This window comes from Mesoplodon mirus (genome assembly GCF_964341445.2).
Source record: "Mesoplodon mirus genome assembly, chromosome: 10".
Lineage (NCBI taxonomy): Eukaryota > Metazoa > Chordata > Mammalia > Artiodactyla > Ziphiidae > Mesoplodon > Mesoplodon mirus.
In genome coordinates, this window is record NC_138986.1 from 33,267,029 (window position 1) to 33,287,787 (window position 20,759).

General features: G+C 35.6%; 1 protein-coding gene across 1 annotated transcript in view; it reads right to left on the bottom strand.

The window, feature by feature from the left end:
* The window catches only part of LAMA2 (laminin subunit alpha 2), a 610,104-nt gene that overhangs the window by 297,556 nt on the left and 291,789 nt on the right, over window positions 1-20,759 (bottom strand). The window contains exon 12 of the mRNA XM_082634259.1: window positions 19,073-19,246. Within this exon, the coding sequence (XP_082490385.1) occupies window positions 19,073-19,246 (174 nt within the window). The remainder of the gene's footprint in view (window positions 1-19,072; window positions 19,247-20,759) is intronic.

Genomic DNA, 20,759 nt, shown 5'->3' on the forward strand with positions numbered 1-20,759 from the left:
GTTCTTTTATTATTTATTGTTAATACTCAGTGTATTAATAAAATGAAAAAATAATTTCCATTAAGAGTGAAAATGGATCTCTTATATCCCGCTATGATTCAGTACTAACTAGCATTTATCATGATAATACCTGTAGTTGTAATGTAGATTATTATATAATCCGAAGAAAATGTCTTTTGTATTTCAACTATTAATTAATACCTACTTGTAACATAGCATTATTCATTACACATTCCAGAGAAGCAAAAGTCTACTTATTGCAAAACTACCTCAAGGCTCTTCAGATAACCAAGTGTCTCCATCCTCATGTCAAGGAACATCATTTTAATTATAGGGATTACTTAATATTTATATAATGTGCCAGAATATGCTCAAGGCAGCCCTAATATATGAAAGGCATGTATTGCCCTAAAGGATATTCTCTTGTCCTCAAACTGACATGAAAACAAAGAGGAACAGTTTTGATAAATTATAAACAATAAAGTTTCTATCTCTACAATGGTGTTTATTCCATAGAATGTAGCTGCAGTTTACTGTAGTTGTACAACTAGAGACTCCATTTGCTAGCTGATTTGTGGTTATCCATCATTTGTAAAACAGAATTTGCTTACTGATTCATGATTTCTGTCATATATTGAGCTCATTTTTGCTCTGCACAGTAGGGCATCGACAACCATTATTGCCCTTGTTCATCCTGAATCAGTAGGCAGCAATTTGTTTATGGTCACTGATTCTGTTTCTTCTCTAGATACTTTTTAAAAACCAAAGAGAAAAATAAGTGATAAGCCTCTTCCTCCAGATTCAGTTAGTCAACTGGAATCTATCATATAATTTTGCATATTAAATCAAATTATTTTTATGGGAATATCAAGGGAAACCAAAGGGATAAATAATAATCCAGTTCCTACTACATACCAGGTGTTTTATGTATTATTAAATGAAATCATCATGATAATTCTATGAGGTAGCATTCACAATCTTCATTTTATAACTAAAGTGATGAAGGATATGAAGTGAAATAATTTTTCTAAAATCTCACAGCTAGTAAACGTTAGGTTTAAAAAACAAAATCAGGTCTGTTTGACTCCATCATTTTTGCTATTATACTACACAACCTTGAGAAATATATATGGGCTGGGTACCCTAGCATTCTCCATAAATGAGTTATTGTGGCATGGAGTGGCAAAATGGTGTTTCTATTTACTTCTTACTGAGGAAAAAAAAGACTTATGGATATGGGGGAGTGGTCTAAATCAGAAGCTTTGATATTGGGTTACATTTGCAGCTAGCATACTGTACGTAACCCTTTATGAATCTATTGGGGAAAAAACCCTCTAATTTGGATAATCCCTTGGGGTCCTATTCAGTCTTTTACCTCCTGAGAGATAACACAGGAGACAATCTAGATGATCTTAGGTTTGGTAATGAGTTTTTAGATACAATACTATAGTTATGAAAGAAAAATAAATAAGTGGGACTTTATTAAAATTAAAAATGATCTGCTCTGCAAAAGACACCGTCAAGAGAATGAGAAGCAAGTCACAGTTTGGGAGAAAATATTTTCAAAAGATGTATCTGATAGAGAACTTATTACAAAACATACAAAGAACGTTAAAATCTCAGCAATAAAAATATCAACAATCCAGTTTAAAAAATGGGCAAAAATATGAACAGACTACTCACCAAAGATTTTATACAGATAGAAAGAAAGCATATGAAATGATGCTCAGCATCATACATCATTAGAGAATCAAGAATTAAAACAATGAGATACCACCACACACCAATTAAAATGCCTAATACCTATAACCTGACAACACCAAATACTGGCAAGAATGTGGAACAACAGGAACTCTCTTTCATTGTTGGTGGGAATGCAAAACAATACAGCTAAATTGGAAAGACACTGGCAGTTACATATAAAACTAAACATTCTCTTCCAATAACCTAAAGAGATTGAAAACTTAAGCCCACAAAAAATTCTATATCCACAGTAAAACCTACCTGTGGATGATTGCAGCAGCTTTATTCATTTTTGCCAAAACGTGGAAGCAACCAAGATGTCCTTTAGTAAGTGAATAGATAAATAAGTTGTAGTGTAGCCCCAAAGTGGAGTATTTCTCAGCGCTAAAAAGCAATGAACTATCAATTCACCAAAAGAAATGAAGAAACCTTAAATGTATCTTATTAATTGAAAGAAACCCACCAGGAAAGGCTACATACTTATGACTCCAACTACATGACATTCTGAAAGACAAAACTATGGAGACAATAAAGAAGAAAATGGCCTATCGCATCTTTACCGCTTATTTTAAAAAATACAGATTATGAAAGTAACACATATATTGTCAAACAGGTGCTGCCAAAGCAGTGTCATGTCTATTCAGGGGATGCAGAGAGATAGAAAGACAGCCAGACCTAGGACATCATAATAAACATTAAAAATGCTTTAAAATGCGTACACCTCTCTCCACGAGAATATTTTGGAAATCAGCAGACTAAACAGCACTAAGTCAAACATTTAAATTAAAAGCCACAGCTGACTAAATATTATTGTATCTGTTTATTTTATTATCTTGAAAGACAGCTGCTTCCTACGTGAAAGCAAATTAAACTTAGTTAACAAACTTCTTTAATTTGATGGCATGAACTCAAAATTGATGTTTCAAAACAAATGTCACAATTTTAACTTACCTTGACCATTATGTAAATAACCTGCCCTTTTTCATGTGTTGCATAGGAAAATGGAAAGAGATCTGCACGGAAGTCAGGGGGTCATAACTCTAACGTCAGCCTGGTCTCTGGAGAAGCTGTGTATCTTTGTTCAAGTGACTTCATCTCTCACAGCCTCAGCTTCCATTCCATGTACTCTCAACGTGCAAAATAGATAAATACACCTGGTCTAAGAAGGAAAGGGGCTCCCTGTCTGCTCCATGCCTCCTGTCCCAGCACAGGAAGACCACACAGAACACAATGTGAAAACCATTTAATAGAATATGGCTCAAATGATTTCCAGTTCTGAAATTCTTTTTTTCTGTGTAAATATTCAAAACAGTATAACTCCCTCCTGATTCACAGAGAACAAGACTTTTACTCAAACAATGCTACTCAGGCTCATACAATTTGAGGGCTGGAAAAGAATTTGGCAGACTATTCAGGTCATCTGCCTGGCTCTGAATGGATGTGGCCTTAAATGATCCCAGAATTATTTTTTACAATATTTAGAAAATCCAGACAGGCACTTCTGAAGAAATCCCAACCAAGTTATTTTTCTACAGCCTCAAAACTTTTTTATTTAGGAGAATTCTACCTATATTTCCTCTTGTTCATCTTCTATGGAAACATAAATAATAACTATTCACATAGAGCATCTATTTATTCACTCTACAGGTGATTATTAAGCTCCTAAACAACACTAAGCAATCTCCTAAGTCCTAGAAGTACAAAGGGGAACAGAACCTAGTTGCATCCAGGAACTCACGGTTTAGCGAGGAATATTTTTGTATGCTGGGTGGTGGGAAGTCTCAGGGAAGGAGCACAAAGGAAGGCCTAACTCAGCCTGTCCTGGGAGATGGGGTCAGACAATTTTCCTATAGAAATCAATGCTTGAACTGCATTCTGAAGGATGAATACAAGTTAGTCACTCAGGAAAATGGTACAAGAGAATCTCAGACAAAAGGAAAATGGGAGACAGGAAAGTATGAGAGAGCATGGAATACATATGGGCATTTGAATGGCTGGACCACAGAGTTCCTTCCTGAGTACAAAGCCAGAATTGTCTCAGAGACCTCACTGTATCGTTAAGACAGTGCGGTGGACTGAGGCCATCAAATTTCAGTTTTATAAAGATCTTCCTCCATCAGGTATGTGAATAAAGTATTAGAATGGGAAGGCTGGAGGTAGAAAGTTAGATGGTGTTTTCTTTAATTTAGGTAAGAAATGATGTGGGCTCAACACTGACTGTTCAGTGTCTTAAATCATTTTAGTTGCTTTGCTCTGAAACCTCTCACATTTTCTATGGCTGGGTGTATGTATCATCAAGGCATCTGGATAGGGACAATAGCTCAGCTGAGAAACACTTGTTTTTTCAATTGATATCAAGTAGCCTCTTTACCATACTTTGTAGAGTTATTATTTCATTGTTAGTAGTCAGCTGATTGTATTATTCTGTTTGGTGTTAGAATCATAAAATTTTAAATCTGCAAGAGTATTTCTAATTCATTTGGTCTGTTTTTCATACCATGTTTCTCCAAAACCTAGTTTTCTTTTGGGGAAATGACAGATGAGGCTATGGGATAAAATGCAGACAGAGCTCCTGGCCTTGTCACCCAGTATAACCAGGACCGGCCCTGCCAGTCATTGTAACCAGCACCGTTCCTGTCTCCTCTGGTAACCAGCACCAGCCCTGTGACCCACTTGAACGATTTTTCTTGATTTTGTGTGTTCTAATTAAGATTTTATTTGCAAAACAGGATCTGTTGCTAAAGTTATAACCTCTCCCTAACTTCACCAATAAAAAATTCAAACACAATGAAGTTAAGGGCCTTGCTTGTGTTTATACTTAGCTAGTGAGCAGCAGAGCTCAAGTAGCAAAGCTGTTAACACATTCAGGAAGAGTTGGAACCTCTTCTAGAATCTGAAACTCTCCCTAATCCCCAAGTCATATTCTGATCTTGCCAAGCTTCCTCATTCCAGGTATTAATGGCAGGGCATTTTAGACTTCCTGTTAAAAAAGAACACAGCTTATTTCTAAGAGTCATTTTCTTCCCATGTGAATATGTATGTTTGTGCGTATTGTGTGTGGGTGTTTCTGTTTGTAATGAGATGGATATATAGGTTTGGATTTACACATTTTGTGGTAGCTAAGAAAATATTATGATAGGGTTCCATTGCACAGGCTAAACTATTACTATTGGGTAAAAAAGTCAACCTCTGAATTCAGAGTAAAGCATGCGGCAGGATTTTTTTTTTTTTTTTTTTAAGCTTTGGGAAGTTTCACTCTCTGGAATCATCTACAGATACTTAATTCATCAGCAGTAATTTTTTAAAGTAATCATAAAAGAGTGGCTCTCAAAATTTTATGTGTAAAGAATCACTTGGGGAGGTTGTTTAAAAATGTAGATTTCCACACATTTCCTCCAGATCTCCTGACTGAGTGAATCTAAGATAGGGGTCAGTAATGCCCACTTTCAATAAAGACCCCAGGTGACTCTGATGTGGGCCTGAGCACCACACTTGAGAGACTGATGTAGCTCTAACTACATTTTTAAAAGGGGTTGATGTAAATGGTTTTGCTGAACCCCTTAACCTGGCTTGTCTCTTTTAAGTAAAATTATCGTATCACACGAGTCAGGGACATGGAACCAAACCCATCCCTGCTAAGTCTTACAGGATCAAGTGGTCATAGGGTTCATTCCCAGCATGGTTTATATTTCCTTTAGCCTAAATATCTTTCACCAGGCACAAAGTTCATGTGTTTGGCACAATAGAAAGTTAGTTCTTGTTCCAAACATTTACTCTATCCTTTATCCTCCAAATATCTGCTAGACAGTGAGATCCATTAAACTGCTGTGTTGTTTCCTGTGTTAAAGTTTCAAGAGTTTCTCATCAAGAGCAGAATTAAGATTAGATATTAACATAATCAAATTTTATCTCTGCATGTGTTTTGAAAGAAAAGCAAAAAGTATTTTGACTTTTATAAAAAACATCACATCTTAATTTAAAATTATTTGATATAAGACAATGCCCCTATTCATTTTTTTTCCCCTGTGATGATAAGTAAAAATAAGCTTAAGGCAGTAAATGGCCTCGGAGACCTTCAATGGCCTGCCAAGCTTTGTGCTTGTGGGTTATTTCCAGTTCCATTTCATTATAAAGGACTTATTTCAAGGACACTGGGGCTGATAATCATGTCAAGCCCAGCCTCAGAAGAAAACTGGGAAAAAGGGTATTTACTCAAAGACCAAACCACCTCTTGATAGATTTGGACTAGAAGAGAGAGGTCCCAATAGATAGTTACATTCTAAATCAAAACACCCTAAAAAATGAAATATATATGAGCAGATTCTTCTTTTCCTTTTCTGCTCTATTTCTCCCTTCCTTCCTTCTGTCCTTCCTTCTTTCCTTCCTTCCTTCCTTCCCTCCTTCCTCCCTCCTTTCCTTCCTCCCTCCCTTCCTTTTCTCTCCTGTCCTTTCCTTTCCTTTCTTTCTTTATGGGTAGTTTTTCTAAAAGTTCAGTGAATAATGTCTGCCCTCAAAATAGGCCCACTAATACTGAGTGCTTATTATTTATCAAGCAGTGTCTTAAGTGCTGTATATGTATTAAATCCTCAAAATAACTCTGCTGAAATGGGTATTAGTATTATCTCCACTTTACACATGAGGAAGCAGTGGCACAAAAAAACTAAGTAACTATATTATATGATCCCACAGCTATTGTCTGTAAGAACTAAAGTCAACATAATTCCCTATTCCTATGTTAAGGCTGGGAGCAAGCATAATTTCTAACTCCTATTGCTGAAATATTTATGATAAGAGCTCTGGGACTTGCTTCAGTGTGGTGGAGGGAGGGAGGTGTAGGGGAATAGGTGACATTATAGTTGAAATAAGATCGTCCATGAGTAGATCATTGTTGAAGCTGGGTGGTAGGTTCATTATAATAGTCTCACTACCTTGTATGTGCTTGAAACATTTTATTATAAAAAGATTAAAATATATGGAAAACTAACTAACTAACTAAATAATTCTGCAAAGAAGCTCCAAGAAAACCTCCTTCCTGGATTGTGATCTGTCTCAACCAGCTTACTTATATACTAATAGCATGCTCTTCAACACTTCAAGACTCTTGTGACAAATCCAAAGCTATGGTATCATAAATTCTGCCCACTTGCCTGCAATGCAAGATGCACCCTGGAGTCAGCCAACCTTTCCCCTACTGCGATACTGCCCACGAGTATCCTCCTCTGATCTTTCCTTTCCTTTTGAGACACTACTAAGACTTTGTAAAGGTGGCTGGTGTTCTCCCTTACTACAGTAACTTCATAAACTTAGTTTTGCTTGGTGAATACGTTTTTTCAGGATATATTTGGGAGGTTGGCAACTGACTGCTGTCTAATAATTATTAGGAATTAGAAGACTGTATTTTGTTATAGACGTAATAAATAACCTGTTCTCCTCTAATTCTTCTCAAACTAGAGATATCACTACAGCAGAATAAGGAAATTATATCAACCTTCAGTAACTGCTTAAAGAATTTTTGACATTTCCTTAAAATAGAAATCCAAAAACTAAAGTATTTATGCTTGTGTGATTCTTAAAGCAAAGAGCTTTACAAAAGTTCTCTACAAATAAAAAGAATTCTCTGACTAGTTTCCCTAACTCACATCAAATATAAATTGTGAGATTTAAATTGTGGGGATAAAATAATTAATTTTTCAAAAACAGTTGTTTGTATATTACAAACTTCTTTAATGTAAAAAAATATTGTTATTCTGAAATTTTACTCAATCAGGAGACCGAGACTGGGCAATTTAAACACCAAAAACAACAAACAGAAACTAAGACAAAAAACAACCGGAAAAAAACCTAGTTATCTCAGAATGATGTAGCTTTCCTGATAAAGGAAACGTCACATGGTAAATATTTCAGGTGTGAACATACAAGGCTCAAGGAGGTCCCATTTCTTTGGAAATAGCTGTAAATATATTCATCTGAGTAAAACAATCATCTGTGTCCAGTCATGCATGCTGTCTGCTCCCGTGGCTGTCACTGCTGTTGATCTGAACTTGAGAGGTAATGGACTCATGATTCAAGGAAACTGCTGAAGTGTGTACTCAGGCTTCAGTTGAAGAGATGGGTTCATTTATCATCATAATAAGTTATTACCATCGAGAGGTCACAACTCATTGAAGAGACAGTCAGTCTAATTGGATCAATTCCGTCAGCTTTCGACGTGCCTCAAGGAGATAAGCACTCTTTCACAGGTAATTTTCAATCACCCAACAAACTACCTGTTCAATAATTCATCACATTTCAGACTGGGATCTTATCACATAGCTCCTTTTTCCATGTGGCAAATGTTGAATTTTAACTACTTGGAATCTCTGACCTAGGTAATATAGGGAGAGCTTCAGAAAAAGTAAGGTGAGAGAGTGTCTGCTTTACTCAACTACTACTGTTGGAAGTGATGAGAAGACCTCAGTAATATAAATGTAAGCTTTATGCTTCCCCAACATGCCCTGCTGACAATAACAGAATTTCCTGAAACTACCTGGTAAGATAAGAGTGCTACTGGAATCCTTGTGATTAATTAAGCATGACAACAATTTTTAGCTTATAGAATTGAGGCACTTAAGTGATCACATCAAAGCAATAATCTTTACAACAAAGTCTAGAATAGAAAATTAATAGGTTATAATAGATCAAAATAAAAACAGACTGTTACTTAAAATATCTTATTTTACAACTTTGACAATATTACAATATTGAGTGGGGCAGTAGATAGTCTCTGAGGCAAACGCACCTCAAATCAAATTCTGGCTGTGTCTTTAAATAGCTAAGTTACCTTATAATTACAAGCATATTATTTTTCTCCACTATTTTTTACACAAATGGTGGTCATATACACACTATTCTACTTCTAGGTTTAATTACTTAACCATATACCTTGGATTATTCCATGTTAGTAGACAAGAACTTCTTTTCTTATTTATAGTTTTATAGTGTTTGACTGTGTGTATGTACCAAAATTCACTTAATCAGTCTCTCAGTGACAGACATTTTTGTGTTTATCACAAATATTTATGAATGAATAACTTTGCATTTCACACGTTTATATATACCAGTAGGAAAAAATTCCCAGAGGAGAAATATATAAGCACATGTGCATTTGTAGCTTTGGTAAAGATTTCTAAATTAGTTTTCTTGGATTGCATCAATATGTATCTCCACTACCAATATTATAAGATCTTTGTCGTTTAAAAATCTTACTAATGCTGTGCTATCCATTTTGCCATTTTGCTCTCTTTTCCAAGATAAATGACAATTTCTCAGTGTAGTTGTATTATGAGTCAGGTTGTACATTGTTTCATATACCTAAGAGCCATGTGTATTCCTTTTCTATGAACGGTTCATTCATATCTGTTGCCCATTTCTTTATTGAACTGTTGGTCTTTCTTATCAATTTCTATAACTTCTTTAGATATTAGATTAGGCTTTTGTTTGCAATAAATTAAAACAAAATGAGAATTATTAAATTTTAAAAATAATTGATATTTTACTTGATTTGTTTGCTAAGGCTGCCACAATAAAACCATAAACTAAGTGTCTTAATAAACAGAAATTCATTGTCTCACAGTTCTAAAGGATACAAGTCCAAAATCAAGGTGTTGGCAGTGTTGGTTCCTTCTGAAGGCTGTGAGAAAAGGATCTGTTTTAGGCCTCTTTCCTTGGCTTGTAGATGGCTGTCTTCATGTTCACATAGCATTCTCCTTGTATGAGTATCTGTCTCCAAATTTTCCCTTTTTATAAGGATATGAGTCATATCGAGTTTGGGTCTACCTTAATGACCTCATTTTAACTTGGTACATTATAGCTGCAGGGTGTTGATGCTGTTTATAATGCCTATAAAATTAACTTCCCTAATCAGTTATTGATGGACAGAAATCTTAAATCCCTTTAAATACTTCAGTAAAGCAGGAATAGTTAGATACTTAATCACGTCATTTACTTGGAAAGACATGAAGCGATGCTTGTTTGATTTATTTTGGTACCTTCAAGATAAAGTGTAAAACACTCTGCTGGTTTCTCAAAAATCTAGATAACTGATTTAGTTTTTTTCACATTTCCATAAAGCTGCTGTTTAAGTTACATAATCTACTTACTTGCTAAAATCAACTCTCTGTGATTGTCCATTTTTATTTTTATTGCTACCTTATCTTTACCACCACCAGATGCTATATCAGATAGCAATAATAAGCAAGGGACAAAGCGTTTTAACAAGTGTCTTATATTGATACAAAGATTACCTCTGTATAAATTACTGCAGCATACAACTACAGAAATTCTCAAAGCAATTGACATTCATGAACAGCTTCTGCATGCTAAGGGCATTTTTGAGGGCTTTGTACTATTCTGAGGAGGTGCTGGAACTCTCAATTTGCAGATATTGAAAGTAAGTCTCAACTAAATAATGGGATGTGTCAAGATTACAAAACTAATAAGGAAGAGATGCAGCATTTGAATCCGATCTGTGAAAGGCATAAGGATCAAAACACTGAAAATAACTTACCAGAGCCTCCCCATGCTAAATAATCGCTTTCAATCAAGAGCAAGATGGTGGGAAAGGATGGGACACAGGTATGTATAGAAAATGAAAATGAAGAAAGAAAATAACTACTCCTTTAGTAGTCCACAATCAAGATGTCAGCAGGATTGGTCTCCTCTGAGGGCTGTGAGAGAAGGAGCTGCTCCAGACCTCTCTCCTTGGCTTACAGATGGCCATCATCCTTCTATACATATCTGGATTCCATCCTTCTCCACCATCTTGCTCTTCTCCCACTACCAACAATTAAGCAGCATACACTGGGTTACCTACAAAAACCCAGTAGATAAAACACTCTGGCCATGATAGGTTCAGAAAGGGCATAATACTGCCCCGCTAAACTACAACAGCAATAGTTAGTGGGTCTGATCTATTGCAAGTGGCAGAGGCCAGCACACTGGAGGTTTGTCCCACAAGGACTTGGGCTAGTACATCAGAACCAGCAATCCACTGGTTCCCTATAGTTCTTCACTGAGCTGCACATGAAACACGGGTGTAAAAGTGTTATTGAAAAGGATATAGTAAAAATGTAACGTTTTCCATTAAGATTTGATTGCAACTTTCAAATTGATGGTGGTTTTGATTTCTTTACTTTTGAGATAAGGAATGAGGGTTTCATGGTCTTCCATTTTACAATTCCAAATAAAAAAATTATACAGAGTACCCAAATTTCTATTTTCACCTTGTGTGTTTTGTCGTTCATTTGATAACCATTGTGTTAAACCCTAAGGCTAAAGAGGTGACCAGCCTGAGGTCCCATGGTAGGTGGCAATCCGTGGAGAAAGCATTATTAAACTTTTGTGTTACTCTTAGTTTCTTTTTGTAGGGACAAATTTCATCTGCTATCATATTCCTTTTACTGGAAGAACTGTCTACATTTCTTCTAGTGATATGTTGGTGAAAAAGTATCTCAGCCTTTATTTCTCTGGAATACTCTTTGTTTTGCCTTCCTTTTTCAAAGATATTTTGGCCTGGTAAAAAATTCTAGATTAATAATTTTTGTTTGTTTGCTGTTGTTTCTCCCCCCCCGCCGATATTTTAAAATATCTCTGTACTATATTCTGGCTCTTGTGATGTCTAAGAATCTTCTATCTTATATTTGTTCTTCTGTTCATGTTGTGTCTTTCTTTCTCTGGCTGCTTTTAAGATCTTCTCTTTATCTCGACCACTGTTTGTTTTTCTAATAATTTGATTCTGATGTACTTTGACATTATTTCCTTATAATTTGGGGTCTGTTTCTGTTGACTGATTTTTCTCCTGGTTATGGCTCATATGCCCCTGCTTGTTTACATGCTTGGTCATTTTTTATTTGATGCCAGACATGTTAGATTTTACTTTGTTGGGTGCTGAATTTTGTTGTAATTAATTAAATAGTATTGGATTTTGTTCTGGTATGCAGTTTTGGAATAAAGTGGTTTCTTTTAAGGTCAGCTTTTAAGGTTTGTTAAGGTGGGTTAGAGCAGCCTGTAGTCTGGGGCTAATTTAGCCCTTCTACTAGGACAGTACTAAGTATTTTACTGGAGTCGTCTCTATTATGACACTGTTCCCCTTTAGGTCATGGGAAAATGAGCTAGGAATTTTTTCTCATTACTTTTTGGTAGTTCTTCCATCAACATTAGATAGGTAGTTTTCTGCCATCCAAGTCAATATTCAGCCAGGTTGTAAGTTTCCTTTACATCTTTACAGATATCTGGATTGATTCTCTCTTCTCTCTCTCTCATTTTCTCTCCACCTTCCTTTTCCCTAATATTCTGTCCCACAAGTTCTAGCTTCCTGGGCTTCCCTGAACTCCAATCTCCCTCTTTCAAACAATGTTGTTTGGGTTTTCCCTCAATGCATTTCACCTTGGAAACTACACCCAGGCAACAATCTTAGCAGCTGTTAAGCCTGAACTCATCTATTTCTTTTTTCTCAGGGATCACAGTCCTACACCATCTGCTGTCCAGTGTCTAAAAACTCTTGTTTGACACTTTTTCTCAAGTTTTCTTGTTGTTTAAGAAACGTTTATTCAATCATGGTCAGAAGCAAAAATCCAAGATATTGTCTTTGAAAAGCTTTTTTAGTATGATTTTTGAAATTGTAGTCTTTGATTCAATTAGAGTTTATTTTTATGTATAATATGAGGTAGAGATGGTTATTTTTTTCCTCTTTAGATAACCAGTGGTACCAGTAGCATTTATTATATGGTCTACCTTATTGTCATTGATCTGCAATATCTGTATTGTTAAAAATCAAGTATCCATATATGCATGGGATATTTCTGGACTATTTTTTTCAGCTCTATTGAGCATTTTTAACCTATTTTCTCACCGACGGCGCTTTGTCTCAGTCATTATTTCTTTTTTAAAATGAGTCCTAAGTCTTTATATCAGGTAAGTTTTGATTAATACTCCATTTCCGGCTTTCTTTAGGATTTCCTTTAATTATTTTTGGCCCTTTGGTTTTCTGTATAGATTCTATCCTTGGTACTTTTATTACTTATCGCTATTATAAAGCACTTCTTTTTTTGTTAAGTTTTTTTTTAAATGGAGTACTGTTGCTTTACAATATTGTGTTAGTTTCTACTGCACAGCAAAGTGAATCAGCTATTCATATACATATATCCCCTGTTTTCTGGATTTCCTTCCCATTTAGGTCACCACAGAACACTGAGTAGAGTTCCTTGTGCTATACAGTAGGTTCTCATTAGTTATCTATTTTATACATAGGATCAGTAATGTATATATGTCAATCCTAATCTCCCAATTCATCCCAACAGCCCCCCCCTTCCCCCTTGGTGCCCATACATTTGTTCTCTATGTCTGTGTCTCTATTTCTGCTTTGTAAATAAGATGGTCTACATAGAGGACTTATTTTTAAAGTGTTGTTTTAACTGATTTTTGCTGATGTAAAGAAACACAATCGACTTTTATATATTAACTTTGTATACAGTCTTTCTTGATTCACCTATTAATAATTTATCTTCTGAGTTCACAAAGCAGATAATCATATTATCTACAAATGGCAGTTTTATTTCTTCCTTTTCAATCTCTGTATTTTTTATTTTTTATCTTACTGCACTCTCCAAATATTCTAGTACAATGTTAAATAAAAGTGGTCAGAGTGAAAATTGTTTGTGATCTTAAAGAATTCTTTCAACATAGATGCTATTCATTTTTGTGTAGATACTCTTCATCAGATGAAGAAGTGCCTTTCCAATCCTAGTCTGCAAAATTTTTAAAACATCATGAATCATTATTTAACTTTAACTATTTCTTTTTCTACCTCTATCGAAATATTTTTCCCTCTCCTTTAATCAGTCAATATTGTCAATTACTTACACTGACTTTTTGATATTAAACCAACATTGAACTCCTATGATAAAAGTAACCTGGCCAATTTAGTTTTACCATTTTTATACATTATGGATTCTGATTGTTCATGCTTTGGTTAGGATGTTTGCATCTATTTTCATGAATGAGTTTGAACAGGGATTTCCTTTTTCATACCTCCCTGATATCCAGCATATTAAGCCACATAATATTGCTTGAGGAGTAGTCCTCACTGTTCTGTTCTTTGGAAACCTTGTAAGATTGAAAAAAAATTTTAAGGTTTGAAATGTGATTGAACAAAATAAACAGAAGTAAACAAAATACTTGTTTTCTTTATGGGAAGAACTTTTTGGCTACTGTTTCAATTGCTTTAATATTCATATCACGTTTCACATTTTTCCACTTGAGTCAGTCTTATTAATTTTCATTATTCTAGAAATTTGACTGAGTCCTCATAGGTAGGCTAATTTTGCATAGTAGACATTACCAGAACTATGGGCAATAAATGAGTTTTTGAGTTCTTTTGTTTGCTTTTTAATAATATGTTTCCTCATTTGCCCCTAACAATTCATTTGGTTTATTCTTGACAACAGATCTTCTTCTAGTACTACTCCACTACCAAATCATTTTTTATATGATCTCATTTATGGAATAAAAATTCAATCACAGTTGATTTATACTACTTTTATGGCCCTACCATTCACCACATACATAATACTTTCTTAATTAATCCATTTAATCTAAGACTTAAATTGAAGGACATTAAGGATGAGGGAGAGAGTTTGACCTTTACTTCTGAATAATTTTGAGGAATGTGGAGCAAAGAAGTCAGAAATACAAATTATGCTGCTAAAAGGAGAGTGGATCATGCTTATTAGTAAGTTTTTAGTTTTTTTTTTTTTTTTTTTTTTTTTTTGGCGGTATGCGGGCCTCTCACTGTTGTGGCCTCTCCCGTTGCGGAGCACAGGCTCCGGATGCGCAGGCCCAGCGGCCATGGCTCACGGGCCCAGCCGCTCCGCGGCATATGGGATCCTCCCAGACCGGGGCACGAACCCGTATCCCCTGCATCGGCAGGCGGACTCTCAACCACTGCGCCACCAGGGAGGCCCTTAGTTTTTTTTTTAACCAAGATTGAAATCATCTTTCAGTTCTAACTTAAATCCCAACTCAAGAGTCATTTCTGAGCCATCTAATGAAAACTATTCTGTTGTTGTTAAAAATGTAGCATTGATCACAAAATATTTGTGAAGTTCCTTTTATGTAACAAGGACTACCCTGTCCTGTAAATCTCAAACATCAATCTCCTTCAAATCCACAGCTTTAATTAGGGATCTGAGGGGTAGAACTGAAAGTCAAGGAAACACAGCAAAGAAATACCAGAGATTACTTTTAGAACCAGATCCTATTTTGTCTGCAGACTCATAATGTGTATCTTAAGCTAAACTGTAGGTATTCTTGGCAACTACATGAAACAATTTAAAAGTTTCTCTAAGCTAGAAACAGATAAAGATAGTATAATGTTGTAGAAAATAAACATTGTTTTGTAAAGACCACATCACACAAGATTAATTTAATAACACTCAGAGAGAGATTTTCAAACCTTAATGGTAATGTGGGAACAGTAGATAGGCCAAGCCAGATTCTCAGGGAACTTTACAGATGGGAAGAGAATTGCTTTTGGAAGCTGCAGTATCTATTTCAGACAACTAGGGTAACCTTAATTAAATGACCATTTCAATGTTCCAATAGCACTTAGTTTACTAAAGCAGTAAATTATTCCAACTCTGAAATACCCAAACTGTTTCTCAATAGCTGTAGCCTGTAGCAAATCAGCAGGACTATTTGTCCTCTAGCTCTTTCCATTCCTGCCTAGCTTCATGCTTAAACAACTGCCCTAAAACCAAGCATTAACATGTGCCAAGCATTTTGAAAATAAGCTGCTGCCTAGTAGAGCCCTGTGGGTGCCTGACTTAATTCTCTTTGAATATCTAGAATGGAGGAGGGCAGGGAATTAATACTCAATTGTGACAATTGTGCTAAATACTCACTCACATATGAGAAAACAAACATTTTCAAGATTGCTGTTGAGGAACTAACTCATAGCTGAGACTGTAATCCAGCAAGACCCTCTGGGGCCTTCTCAGGACAGACCCCTTCCCCCATGTCCTCTGCTGGCCTCTTGTTTGTAGAAAAGCTGTAGGCTCCCAGGCCTCCCCTGAGTCACAAACCCTGGCTCAAGAATTAATGATTGAAAGGATGTGAACATGTAGTGACAAAAATAACAGTTGGGCCAGGAGAATTGGTAAGAACTTAAACAATAAATCAGCCATATGACAGTCACAGAATCTTTAGTTCCTCCCTGAAGCACCTAGATAACTGTATCTGATGCACATTTCCTGAGTTGTTTTACAGATGCTAAAACCCCCACCAAATGGAAGAAGTTAACTACTTAATGACCATAAGCACTAGCCCACAGACCTCTTGAACCTGAAGATTGATAATGTTAAGCCCTGTGACACTACCCTGTTATCTCGCCGTCAACCAATCAGAGAATTGTGCTCAGGCTGATCACACACCAGGCAACTTCCCTCCATCACTTTGCCTTTAAAATCACTTCAAGGATTTTGGGTCTTTTGAGCATGAGCCACCTCATTCTCCTTGCTTGGCCCTGCAATAAACCTTTCTCAGCTCCAACTCTGATGCTTTGGTTTGTTTGGCTTCACTGTGTGTTGGGCACAAAAACTTGCAATTGACAACAAGATCATGGAAATTTTTTAAGTGGGTAGTATAAAAATGTGCTACCTTTTTCTACGCCTCATCCACCATCCACATACATAACTATATTCACTTATGTACTCCTCATTAGTCCAAAGAGGAACTGTAGTCAATAAAAATGTTTCTTAAGATGAAAAGTATTCCTTCGCTAAATTGGCTAGTGCTCTTGAGTTTAATTATGATCAGGCAGGTTTCTATGTTAGCAAAGTATATCCCAAGTGAGAATAGTTTTACTATTTGGGGTTAGGTTACCCAAAAAAAGGAAGACTGGCATGTGGCACCTTCATTATAACAATATGTACAACACATCTCCCTTCTGTTAGAAGTGGACTTATAACCAAGTAACTTGGAAAATGTTTAAAAATTGGTTATATAAATATTTAGGAAAAGCTAATAGCATCTCATAAATATATACATTTTTTGACTTAGGAATTAACAATAAAAAGGCAGAGGAGGGATCATGTACCCACAGCCCCCTGGTCATGGATGTAAATGAAATTCAGTATTTAAGCAGATGTACTAGTTTCTTGATATACTATTTCTGTCAGATTCAGGCAATGGCTCTGATTCCTACAGCAATTACTGGTAAAGAACACTTTTAGAAAAGTGGCTTTACTGGATTTACAAACAAGGGCTTACAATTTTCCATTTCCTTAGCAAGATATCAAATCAACCAAGCTAAGCATGTCATCATGACTGTAATTTATGTGATATAACATGACAGTTAAGATGTACTGTGGTAATTTGTGAGAGTTGGCAGTATTACTGTAGTATCAAAAATTTATATGGTTCAGTTATTAAGGCGAATTATTTCATTCATACTGAGATATCTGACTGTAAACCACAGAGGGATTTCACATTACATTTAAAAATGTCTTCCATATTCAAACAATTTGTACACCCTGTTACGATTATTTTGTTCACTGAATGGAAACTGAAGCACAGGCAAGCACAGCTTTTTGATGTGAAAATGATGTGTGGGGGACATGAAGTACTTCGTTGTGGGTGGATATAAGAAGCAGTTCAGCCAGGATAAGGGAAGTTATCTTTGGGAACCAACAACTATGAACAGGATGTCCAAATCCTTTGCTCTGATGCTATTTAATATCGCATTTGCTTGCTTTCCTTCTGTCAGTTTGATTTTCAGCCAACAGAAAGCAAAAGCATATGACCAAAGAAGAAATGATGGAAAATATGGTAAAGCATATACTATTTAAAAACTATCTGTAAGTAAATTTTTCCATTGTAAGAAAAGTAAGACCTCTGAAACTCATCCAATGACTCTTCACTAAACTCCTCAGAGCAGTTAGAAAAAAGACAGTTTATGTATGTATTTATTTTTTTGGCAATTTTAAGCTATAGACATTCAAGTCGTATGTGCTATTTTATTCCTGTCAGGGATTCAGGAAGTTCCTAAATAGAATAGGATAGAATGACTTCTTGTTGGAAAGGGCTTTGAAGTAAAAGTTTAATTGGATTTTATTACAGATAGAAAATTTTATGCAATATGCACTGTCTCTTTAAAAATACATATTCAATGAAAAAGTGTTTTATTCATTTACACATTTTTCATAATGGTACTCAGAAGCTTGTAAAAATAAGAAACAAGCCACGAATTAAAATGTTTTCAGTCAGCTAAAACCACTAGTTCCCATTCATATGAACTAGTAAGGTTTTCTATCTCAATACTCACACGCCACTATTAATATATTTTAATTTATTTAATCAATGAAGATTTCTTCAAAAGTAATGCTATATTCTTATAGGTGAAAACTAGGCTTAAATAGCATCAACTTGCTAGCGAATTTTTCTCGGACTGTCACAATTTCTGGTGTGATTAGGTGACTTAACTATTAGCTGAAAAGGTATTAAGTTCCACAGACCAAGCAAATATTCCCACTTAGAATTACTATATCAAATTTTGTTTCCAACAAATTGTTAAGCAAAATAAAATAAAATAAAATGATAAAAGCCAAGGAACCTATCTAGGTAAAGTTAATCCACAACAGGCCGGGATGGGGGGGGAACACCTGCATTTCTGAGATTAGTACATTTGTTTATCTGTGTGTGTTTTTATATGTGTGTGAGTGGGCTTGGAAACAAACATGTGCTTTCAGTCTGGCACTTCTCTTAGGATAGTTCTCTTCCTGAGCTCCAGGAAATATGGTGTTTATATAAGCTTCATGGCAAGCATGAAATTAGTTGTGTAATAAATTTCATTTCCAGTTAACATTCAGACAAGGTAGAAAAAGTAGCTCTCTTGAATATCAGTTTTGAAATGAAATAGAGACGGATGAGAAAAATTTCAGTAAGTATTGCACCATAGACAACTCTAGAAAAACAACTATTTCAGGTAAACATAACACCGTCTCTTCCAATATCTATAATTTGTTTTGCAAAAAAGTATCCTAGAGGCTTCATTAATCTATTTGTAGATTCAAAATGTTGACACAGAACAGCAACTATGTAGAGTTGTGAAGTAGGGATGCTGTGGCCCATGGGGCAGGGTGGAAATGTCCAACTTAATCTGATTTAGCTGTTTCCAGCAATTCAATACAGTATACATTTGATTTTATCTGTCTTTAAAGAAAGACTAAATAAAACCCATTATTCTTATTGATCAGTTAAAGCAAAGTAGCATGAAGCAAGCACTATGTGGACTTACTTTGTTTCCCAGATACAGAGCTGGCGCACTCCAGTAGTAGCTCTGGGGCAGGGCTCGTCGGGCCTCCACGTTGCTGATGCTGATCTGTTGATGTGGATCTAAGTCATCCTGCTGTGGAGTCACTCGAATGTGGCCAGAGATGTCAGTCAGATACCAGCCACTCATGTCTTGTATCTTAAAGAAAACACACAACCATCATTACTTAGGAAAAAAAACCCCACCCACTTCTTTTCTCTTTCATATTCCTGTAGTCTTCATTTTTTGAAAATTAAAAATGCAAGAACTATGAAAGTTTAGAAAAATATGAGAGTTGTGAATATCATTAAACTTATCAGATGTACTCAACTCTAGGTACCAATTATTTTTTTGCTTGATGTTTCTAAGAGTTTGGATGGTACGATATAGTAACCTGCTTTTATTGATCCAATGTGCTTTTTTAAAATTATGATTACAAATACTTCTTTCTGAAAAATAGAAACTCATTCAAAATCACACGTAATGTTATATAAATTATCAAATAGTTGAACTTTGATTTTCATGTTTTTCACTCCACTAGTAATTTCCTGTTTCTTATAGAAAAATTTATTTCAAAAGATGTTACGTATGTGTTTGTAAAGCAGAGGAAGAAAAAAGATATGAAAGGTAGCTTTTCATTTAATATTTCCTTCCTTTTCATATATTTATGAAATTTAAATTTAAACTTTGAGGCTCAAGGGCATTTGAATCTACCAGCTCACAATACTGTACCTATTCCTTCCCATGAGGTTGGAAGTGTTGTAGGAACTCCTAGCCTAGATCCTTGGCCCAGAGAAGGAAGGAGCCTTTAAGGGGGAATTAGGGAATACATGATGATTTGCTTTTCCATGTTTATACTCCAGCCATGGGTGGGCATACAGCTACAATTCAAAACCATCCAACCTCGTCAGGACAAAACACTGGATACTGGGGTTTGTGGCTACCAGGGGCCCACTAGATGTGTGTGAGCTGCTTGGTGTTGTAGGTGATGGGGAGCAGAATGGTAATGGTGATAATATGTGGATGAAATGTTTTTTAAAATTTCTTCGTGTAGAGGTCATTTGATTCTGCATCTCCCAAAGCTGTGGAATTGCTGGGACTGCCCTGGTCAAAGAAAGAGAGATTAAGTAAAAGCTTATGGGATAGCCACACTACAAGATACATATTACTTCCTTCTCTTCCCTTTCCAACATCATCATCAGACATTCTAAGACAGCCCAGTGAGATTCAGAGAAGGTTCTTTCCAGAAGACCTACTGAAATGCAAATATCAATGGACCTAGTTTCTGAAGAACAAAGCTGAGTTCTACCTCTGTTCCTCTGCTAACCATAAAACTTTAGTACATTAATAGAACAGTCTAGAGGGTGAGGTGCGACTCTACAAACAAAAGAAAGAAGTTAGACTAGATGTTCATATGTTGTTGGTTCTACATAATCTGCTCCAAAAGCTATGCATTTGATAAAGTATGTATAGATTCAAATTTAGGTATGAGAGTACAATCAGAAACTACTCATAATATTTCAGACTTTAAAAGAAATACAGGCAGAGAAAATTTTCATAGTTGTGTTAAGGATTAGTTAGCTGACTGAAGTTGAAAGGCAAGAGTAGTGTTTGAAAGACAGTTTTATTAAAATAGTGATCTTTGTAAAACCCAACCCTAATCATAACAGTC